The following is a 10,225-nucleotide window of genomic DNA, read 5'->3' as shown; positions in this document are numbered from 1 at the left end:
CTGATGGGAATAGCACTGTGGCTTTATAAATTGTTGCCAAACGGGAGCCAAGGATTCGACAATACAATTAACAAGTGGGGCCTCCAACAAAATACCAGACCAACAGCCATGCCCTCCTCCATAATGCTCCATTCCATTCCCACTCTCACAGTTTTCCGTTTCCTTCCTACAAAAGCCGGTCAGCATTCCACAGCTAGCGCACCCACACAGCCCTCACTGGGTGGAGGGTCATCACTCAATTGTGTGACTGGTACCATTTTGCTCACGTAAGCACCAGCATCCCCCTCTGAGTACTAGAGACAGAAAAAATGGTAATTGCTCTTTTAATGGCTGTAAATTATGTTCTGGATGAGCAATTTTCCTCCAAGGCTGGGATGCCTGCTATCAGATCGCCTGTTAGAACCATTAGCTTGTAATCTGAAGACAGAGCTATAAGCCGGCTGCAATGCCTTGGGGAGCAGGCTTTGGCTCTCTGCAGATCCAACAAATCAGTTGTGCACAGGAGTGGCTTTTTGCCTCCACTTGTGCTCTGCTTGTGTACTTTAAGAAAACAAGTACTACAAAGATAGTATTTTTTCCAGTATATATGTTTCCAGCAGGATCTTATTTGAAGGAAAATAAACCCGGTGCCATTGTCCCTGGAGCACTTCATTGTTCAGGCAAGTTGGGAGCACGCTGCAGTACAATCCAGCCATTTGTCTGTCTGTCAATGATCACATTTGTTGAATGCTGCAAACAGACCCTCCTACTCCGCAAGGTCTAATGCTCATCTACAAGGTCTATAATGCTACGACGGACAGGCTGCAGATACTCTGTACATGCCAGTAGTAATTGGCACCCAGCTGTACACGCAGCCATGAGCACCCCCATTCATTCCATGGAAGAAGCAGATTCTCTGAGCTGAGGACCTTGCTGTGTCCTTGCCATGCATACAAGGCATACTCTTGCCAGCATGGGGCATTAAGTCAAGCCCCCTCCCTACCTGTTCTTCCAGTCACCAAAATCCTCCCCAAAGCTCTCTAAGGCAAGTGCACAAACCAGTTTCTACCAGTATGAATATTCAGCAAAACCTTGGAACAACTATAAAGGCCCTGGCTTACAGGACTGTTGTAAAACTTCCTGAGATAATGCACACAATGTGCTTGGATCACTTGACCCACACAATTTATTTTATTTCTGTACTAATAAACAGCTGAAGCTCTCTGGACAACAATTATACAACAATTCTGGGTAGTGTACAACTACACAGTTATTAATTATTCTTAAATGGGGCATTCTGAAAATTCCTCCTCTATATCGAATAGGGATGATTTGACCTGATCCAGATGCTTCCTAGCTCACTGGCTTTAGTTGTCAAAAGGGTGTGGAAAATGCATTTATGGGTAGGCAATTGAAAACACGGATATCCTGAAATATTAAAGAACTGTCCATTACAAGATTTATCTAAATTGCTACCTCTTCCAAAAAGGAAGCTGCCATTGGGCATTGCCAAAACAGAGGGAGAAGAGACGCATCAGCAGCACTGAACCTACAACTGGCTGACTTAATTTAATTCTTATTAAAGTGACATTATGGCATTCAAAATACTCCAAAAAACCATTTTTGCTGAATTAAATTTAGTCTAAGGCTCATGACCCTTGTGAAATAGATAATGAAGCATACTTTTGATTAGGCAATATGGGGTGCAGCAGTTCATTATTCCATTCTTGGTGACAAACCATGTTTCATATTTATTCACAGATAATCAATCTTCAGACACATTACATGTAAGCCAATGTACCTGTTCAGCCTCAATCAATACGGGCAATTCTGTGTCTCCAAAAGCAGAAAAAGCAAACCTGGATTATAACAAATGTTTCTATTGTACATATTGCCACATAGTCATGGCAATTTATATTTAGCATGCAAAAGAAAAAACGGCCAAAAAATTGTCCTGTCCAACAGACTAATTCAAAGTAAAAACCAGCCTATCCATCCAAGTCCACCAAATTAATATTGTCTTACCAGCTGTCTTCCATAAAGTTAAATTTGCGTGTGAAAAAGGTCAACCTGCAACTGATGTGAAAATCCATTCCACAGCTATCTAGCTGCCACAAGCTGGGGGCACATTACCTATTTTGGTATGACAAGAACCCAGTGCAATACAAGGTATACAATGCAATTCACTTGGGAAGAGGATCCAAATGAAGATTGCAGAACTGAGCAGGGAGTAGTAAAAAAGACCAAAATTCAGTGCAAGTCAACAAATAGGTCCAATGGGTAGGTCAGGGAGGCCAAATCCACCTTCTTTTATTAAGAGTTGCATTCTATTAAAGGATAGTCCTCCTGGAGTAAAACCCCATAAAATTTATGGAACAAAACACTACATTTCTGAAAAACCTGCCAGGCACAAAGGAATACCACATTAAACATAAACAATTTGAGACATTACACTTATTTCAAGTGTACCCCAAAGGATTATTTTATAGACACCCATTTGTCCATGTCCCTTGAAATTTCGCTAATCAGTTTACCCTAATCATTTCTGATATGTCTCTTGAACAAGTATTCCCAGATAGGTAATACACTGAGCACAACATCTAAATTGCCCATAAATTGCACAACTTCTGACATTGAACAATTAATAGAATAACCAGATAAATATCCAAACTCATTAAACATCTGCATCAAAGCTGGAACAGATGACTGGAGTTTCAAAATATAGAAAGACATGTCATCAGCATAGAAAAACTGAAATTCCTCAATGAGTCCAAGATAAATTTCCAGTAAGCTCTATTGAAGGCCTTCTCTACATCCAAGGGGATGGGTTTTAGGAATTACTGTACTACAAGCATCACTGAGTGTTGATGAAGAGAAACTGATTCAAAAACAAAGTCAGACAAATGATAAAGTTTGGGGACTATAAAGCTAAGAATGTTTTATACCACTAAGATAGAAATCTATCTGCACCAAGTTCTTTATATATTTAGGACAAGTATGTACCTTGCAATGATTGTCTTTAATCACCAAGATTATTTTCTTGCCAAAGGCAATTTGCCAATATTTTACTGGGCTGGTCACCATTCTCCCAAAATCTCTGTCTTAAACAAGCTAGTGCAAATTCTGCCTGCTGAGAATAAAAATTATTCAAGTCATATTGAACATACTGCACATATTTAACAAATGCACAAAGTTGTGCATTTGGGGAGGTGGCAAACTGACGTAAGAGTAAGTTATACAATTTGATCTCCTTCTCCCACTCTGTTCCTGTCTTAGAGATCTAAGAGAAGAAGGGGTTGGTAAAAGTCAGACCCCTTTCTTGGATTTGGAAGATGCCATAGTTAAATATCCCTAAACTCCCAAAGACTCCTGAATATGCATTTCCTCATGGTCTTCAAACAATGGTAAAAATAAGCAATATACAGCTACACACAGTCTAGTGAAAAAGCAAAAAAAATATATAAATAGTAGGAAATAAAACAGTCTTAATAACAGGTTACTTATCTTAGATGGGAGGCAATATCACCTATTGTTAAGAGGGGCCAATTGGTAATTATTTGGATCATCAGTTTTGGCCTCCTTTCTGTGGCTCTGCATCACTGAATTAACCATAGCAAAGAAATGGAGGCCTTCCAAATATCAGGAAACATAGAAACAGAGTGAGTCAGAAGGGACCTCCCGGGTCATCTAGTCTGACCCCCGGCTCCAGCCAGCTCCACTCAGGACATGCCCACCATGTTCAGGAAGAAACACTATCTTTTTTATATATATCATTTAGCCAACTGTTCTGGCCTAACCTTCTGACAGTAGGCAGAGAAAGCTTTAAGCCAGAACTGAAGATGTAGCTATCCAGCATTTTGTTATTTCTTTACTGTAGTTTTAAAAATGACAAAACCTGCCTTTTCAAGAACACACATTGTACCTTAAGTTACAGACCTTTCTTTCAAAGTAGCGACAGAAATATAATCTTAAGGAAATATAATCTTCTCCTTAATTATATAAGGAGAAGCCTTAAAAACACTTGTTCGCAACACTGACACCATAGGATGTTGTATTGCTTCTTCTCAAAGCGCAGGCCGTGCTGGACGCCTAGGACAACTAATGGGTCTGGAGAGGAAGGATGCTGAGTTGTTGAGATTCTGCAAGCGCTTCGGGGAAACTGCCTGAATCTACTGGTCTAGTTCTGAAGTACACGTGTAACAGAGACCTCACAGAGAGAGAGAGAGAGAGAGAGAGAGAGAGAGAGAGAGAGAGAGACTTTAACTCCATGTCTTCTCCATTTTTACTCTAGAGCAGGTGCAAGGGGAGAGCAGCGGTTTTAACAGTGAGATGGGGCCCTGCACCTGCTCTAGAGTAAGACACGGTCGCTAGCGGTAATGCCTGTTTCAGCAGGCTCTTTGCAGCACCCTCTGCAGCGACATCTCCGAGTTTCAAATGTGCAATTTCCTTCCCCGTCCGTCTCGGCGCCCTCCCTTTGGTTCAGATGCGCCTTCCTCTTTTCTTCTCTCCCCTGCTCTGCCCGCCCGCCCGCGACCGCAAAAACGGAACGTGTCTCCTCGCGAACCAGCAGGAGGAGGAGGCTGTAAAGGAAGCCGCCGCCAGGGCCACTTTCTGCATTGCAAGCAGCCTCCCCTTACGAGCCCTTCAGGCAACAGGCAGGCGGGGCTGCGCGCTCGCCTCCCCAGTTCCGCCTCCCCAGGGAGACGGAGCCGCCTCCCGCTTGGAGCTACATCGCGGGCGTTGCTCTTGCGCGCTCCCGCCTCGGCCTGCCTTCACTGCCTGCTTCCTTTTCAGCTCGTGAGCCGCCCTTGCCCCGCTGCGGCGTCCCCGGTGAGTGAAGCGCGGCCTGCCCTCGGCTCTGTATTTATAGTCCGCAGCAGCCAGCGAAAATGGGGGCGAGAGAAGAGGAGGAGGAGGAACAACGGGGGTGGCGGATATTCAGTGGCGCCGGGACAGGTCGCGTTGTAATGGGGGCGAGAGTGACAGACGCCAGCCCCTGGCCCAAAAGGGACAGAGCCCTCCCTTCTCGGACTGCCTCCTTCCCTCGGCCCGGGCTGCAGACCCACGGAGAGCCGAGCCGCCGCTCGCCTGCTTTGCAGCTCCGCAGACTTTCTACCTCGAGGCGAGAGGTTGTGCGCCCCCTTGGCAAAAATCCTGGGCACTCCCCCCCCCGCTCCACTTCTCTGCCAAGTTGTTTTATTTGGACTGAGCAGAGGGAAAATGTAAGTGTCTTGTCTGTCTGTGTGAGTCTCGGGAGGCGTTTCAAGGTGACCTATCTGTGAACCCATCTCCTCTCTGCCTGGTGAAAAAAACCCATACGCTTCAGCGTTCTCTCGATATATTTCACGGTTGACTTGTGTGTCTCTCTTCCGCCTCTTAGGAGCCTCTCCTGGTCTTCTGAAGTTAATCTCTGCCGCCTGCAAGTGGAGAAAAGCCCAGGCAGCCAAGATGCCCCATGGTAAGCAGACCCGAGTTCTCCTCCTCAACGACATGGAGAAGCTGGACAAGACCCTATTCCGGCTTGAGCAAGGTCAGTATCGACAACATCTGCCTGTTCGTGCTCGTTTTTCGTTAACAAGTCAACTTTGATCCTAGACTGACCTTATGCAAGAGGAAATTCAAATGGCTGTCAACAGCTCTTTCATCTCACCTTGTTCCTGGTCTCTTCGGGTGCTTCCAGATGAGGGTTTGCGTGAGCTCTCTGCCTGTCTCATTCACAGGATTGTATTGGAGTGGAGGAGGCTGAGATTATGTTTTCTTCCACTTACAGCCATCCTCCTTTTTCCAACTGCTGCTTTCTTAGTCTTTTTCTTTACCATGGATTATCCATTAAGAAGAAAAAGATGAAATAACTACTCCTGACTTTGGACTGGTAGCACTAGGAGCTCTCCATCTGGAAGCCCTTGCATATGCTGAGACTTGTACATAGTGTTTTCCGAAGCAAACTTTTTAAATGCAGAAGCTCCAGCCCTAAGGAACCGACAATCTATGGTTTGGATTTGAAAGGGGATGAGCTTGCTTCTGCGAAAAGAGGTTTATATCTGGCTTTAAGGAGTTAAGCAAGGGGGACGCATTTAGACAAAAAGGGCATTGTGGGGAAATGGACAGAGGCGTTTGAGAGAAGAGAGTTTTGTTGGCTGATATGCATAATACATGAAGAAGAGAAATCAATATTGCTGTTGATATTTTGGAAGGCACTAAAGCTTTCAGATGAACACAGTTCCATCGTCTGAATAATGCATATTAGGCACCAGCCTTGTAATGATTTTTACTTTAGGAACAGAGTGAGTGCTGCCATACAGGTCAGAGGGAAAGGTCCCCACATCTCTGTTTTAAAGCAACAGAGGACATGGGGGGGTGCTAAGCAGTCCCCCATAAGCCCTATTCTGTGATTCTTCTCTCTGGTTGCTCTGTTTCCATATTTGCTCCCCTGTGAACTGCATTCTATTCACTGCCTCTCTTCTGCAAAGTGGTGGGAGCAGGGGTCAAGCTTGCCACTGAGCACTTAGTTTGATTATAGTATTGGAAATCAGTCTTTATGAACTCAGTGAGCACTTTCTTCAGAGTAAACATGTAAAGAATGTCCTCCTACCATCTGTGATTTAGGCTCACAGAAATCATTTGACTGACAGATTGCAATGTAAGTTTACCGGTATAAAATCTCTGCTTGCAGAAGCTTCCCTTTATTGTGCTTTTATTTTCTTGGTCGCTTAGACTTCTTTAATAGATAAGTCATTAAATATCGTTCTCACACAGCTATACTGCAAATAGTTACACTGTGATTCTTGAAAATGAATGGAACTTGTTTCCAAGTATTAAGACTGATGTGCCATTTTCTACAAGGGAAGAATGCTCTGACCCTAAACATAATCTCTTAAGAAAGATTGGCATTGTAAGGTTGCAGTCCTCAAATAATACATGAAGGAACTCAGTGAGTTGCATCCTGCAGTAAGATTAAGGAGAATAACAGTCTGGACTGCAGTCTTTGTTGTAACACGAAAGGAAGTTCTGTTGGAATCAGTGGGATTTCCAGTAAGCAGTGCTCAGATCAGAGCAGTGGGGTGAAAGGAAAGGTAGCTCTGGATGTATGAGAGAGAGAAAGCATGTGCAAAACTGGAATACCCTCTCACTCCCCCACAGGACAGGTGGTGGGGAAGGCTGGTTGATCACAGAATTGGCAGTGTGCTTCGGGAGATCCATGAAATTGAGCCTCAACCGTATAGTTGCTCAAATGTTCCCCAAGTGCACAGGAAGGTTGAGGATTATCGAATGCAACAGGTTGATGAAGCAATTTTAACAAAAATGTTTTATAGTTAAGCTTACAATAAAATTCTCTACTTAATATAAATTTCTGCAGCCCAGAAAAGGAAAAAGCGAAAATGTTTTTGGTGACTATACCACCAAAATACACTTGTGGTATTTGTTTCCAGCTTTCTTTACAAGCTCATGTGACTTGTAGCACATATGATCTGGGATGCAAGCATATACAATTATAATGCTTGAGCTGTAAGAATCTTATTTGCTGAACTTCAAGAAACTTTTGAAACCACTGTTGTTTTTGAAATAAAATTCTGCATTCAAAGAAACAATTAATTTGTTTAGATAATTTGATCTTAGAATTTGGCATGTGACTAGTTGTAGACCTCAGGGAAAATTTGCTGTGATTAATGAGGAAAATTGTTGCTGGTTATTCTGAACTGTATTTTTTCTTCAATACAAGAAAAATAATTTGAGGATATTATTAAAATTGCAAAAGCATTCCACATTGGTGGAAAAGGTGTACACATTCACTCCATGCAGCAAAGTCTCATTGAAAAAGAAATCTAAAGGTCATGCAAATACTGCATACAATAACAGGATCAATAACATCTAAAGATTTCTAAGGGTGCAGTCTTCTGCATGTTTAGACAGAACAAGCTCTACAGTTTCTCAGCCAGCACTGCCCTAAGGCTGTTGTATTGTCTTATCTAAGAGCATTTATTTATTTATTACATTTATAGTCTACCTTCTTTCCATAGTGAAACATAAGGTAGTTACGTGTAGTTCCCAGGTGGTCTTCCCTCCAAACACTGACCCAGACCCGCTTAGTTTCAGCAAGCTGCTTGGCTCTCATGCCTTCAAACCATATTAAGAGAGAGTTCATGTGAAAATTTTTAATTTGCAAGTTGAATTGATGCATTGTACTGTGTATCTTGGTTCAGTTGCTTTCTGCTTCGAAGTGGACTGAAAATGCCTTGGGTTCTGTTCAAGCATATATCTATGCTTGATGTATATTTATACTACTTTTATACAACTTAATATCCTTGCATTTCTAACACTACGAATATATATATATATATATATATATATATATATATATCAATTAACTAGCTAGAATTGAACATGGCAACTGAAACAAAGTTAAAACAGCAGTGCCATTGACAAGAATTTCCTACTAGTGTATTCATTTTAAAGCATTTATATATTGTTTTTCTGTCTACCAGGCCTCTCAATATGTTGTACAATTGAAAAATAGACCTACATATCCAATTACCAATAAGAATACCTTGAAATATCTTGAAAATCAAATCGGAGGGTGCTGTTAAAAATCTGGCAAAAGCAAGGTGGAATGGAAATGGGTTTTTCCCTTCCTAAAACAAAGCAGAGAGTAAGGTCCTCCTAGTAAGATTAAGAGTTAGAGCTATGACAGTATATAATCATGTATAAAAACCTGGAACTGCTTCCTCCAGTGGTCCAGTTTAGGATGATTTAATTTTGAAATCATTGGGATTTCATACCATGTTTTGCTTGAAGTTAATGAGCAAAGCCGGTTGGAGCCGGGGGTCCGACTAGATGGCCCAGGAGACCCCTTCTGACTTGCTCCGTTTCTGTGTTTGTTTTCTAACAGTGTCTTCTTGATCTGTTCAGGTTTTGAGCTTCAGTTCCGACTGGGCCCTACCTTACAAGGCAAGCATGTTACAGTATATACTAACTACCCGGCTCCTGGAGAAACATTTGACCGTCACAAGTTCAGATGCCTCTCTTGGCACAACCCAACAGGAAGAGAAGACGATTCTGACAAATACTGTAAACTAGATCTTGAGATTTCTGGGTCATACCAGTATTACTTCTGCCAAGAGTAAGTGAATGTTGCTCATTCACAGCCTTACCCAGCTGGTAATCAATATTGGGTTGCCAATTCTGCTTAAGGCACGATCCTCTGTGTTTCTAAGTCTAATTTTCATGATTCTTCCATCTCAAAAAAGAGGAGGGGATAATGAAGCAAACGAGTTCCCTGCATACTTTAGCCTTGTTCTGTGGGATGCCTTCTTCTGACATTGGGTGCATGATAAAGAACAATGACCATTTCTCCCTGAAGCAATGGAATCGTAATCTGGAGGATCTGTCTATTAATTAAAAATGAGACAACTCACTAATAAAATAACTGATTGGTAAAAGTGTAATCATTGGTCTTCAAAGAATGGCACAATGCTTAGCACATTCTATAATACCTTACAGAACATTAAGGAAAAATGTAAAGCTACACTGATTAGATTAAATTCTTGAAAACTGCTAGCAGCTGCTGAGAATAAATGTGTGTGTAGTGGCAATCCTAACTGTACATGTTTCTTTCTGAAACTCCACAATATATTTATGGCATTATCACTTGGTCTAGTGCAGGAATCTGCATTGTGCATCGCCACTGGCTTCAACTAGGTATGAAGCATACAGAAATTCTGGAGATGTGCCACCTTTTTGAAAAGCAAGTTCTAGTCTAGCTTACTTGATATATTACAGAGTTGTGTGCTCTTTGGCTTTGGTCCTTCCTTCAGGATTCTCTGCTCATGTTACTTTCTGAAGGTAGCGGAGCATTGCTGCAAGTCAGATAGCCAGGAAGATATATGTGAAAATGTAATACGAGACTCAGAATATGCATAGCTTCTCTGCAAGGAGATCCTGAAAAGCATAGTAGCGTTCACAAACTACTTTCACAAATCTTCAGATAAATCTATAACACCTGTTTTGAAAATAAAATACATTTTATTTCTACATCTGTTTTTTTTAAATTGTAGTGGCACTGTGTGAGCTGGAAAGTTTTCCAGTTAAATATTGTGTAATGTATGGGCTTCCTTTTAACTGCTACATATGGGTAAAAGTGGTCTATGTTTTCTTCTTACAGTGCATTCCCATACATGTCTACCCAGAAGTAAGTTCCATTGAGTTCAGTGAGACTTACTTCCAGATAGGTGGGTATAGGATTGCAGCC

The 10,225-nt window shown here is 42.0% G+C and overlaps 1 protein-coding gene across 4 annotated transcripts in view; it reads left to right on the top strand.

Annotated features, from left to right (window-relative positions):
- Positions 1 to 4,688: 4,688 nt before the first annotated feature.
- Positions 4,689 to 10,225, top strand: part of AGL (amylo-alpha-1, 6-glucosidase, 4-alpha-glucanotransferase) — a 45,873-nt gene continuing 40,336 nt past the window's right edge. Inside the window, exons 1-3 of one of the 4 annotated variants that reach the window (XM_044432261.1) lie at positions 4,689 to 4,809; positions 5,360 to 5,509; positions 8,887 to 9,097. In XM_044432261.1, coding sequence (XP_044288196.1) covers positions 5,428 to 5,509; positions 8,887 to 9,097 — 293 coding nt within the window. In that variant the 5' untranslated portion in view covers positions 4,689 to 4,809; positions 5,360 to 5,427. Of the gene's footprint in view, positions 4,810 to 4,896; positions 5,202 to 5,359; positions 5,510 to 8,886; positions 9,098 to 10,225 lie in introns of those variants that run through there. The other 3 variants (XM_044432260.1, XM_044432264.1, XM_044432263.1) reach the window with 3 other exon arrangements.

The sequence above is a fragment of the Varanus komodoensis genome, unplaced genomic scaffold (assembly GCF_004798865.1).
Source record: "Varanus komodoensis strain SLA01 unplaced genomic scaffold, ASM479886v1 scaffold24, whole genome shotgun sequence".
Lineage (NCBI taxonomy): Eukaryota > Metazoa > Chordata > Lepidosauria > Squamata > Varanidae > Varanus > Varanus komodoensis.
This window is presented reverse-complemented; position numbering and strand designations above follow the sequence as displayed.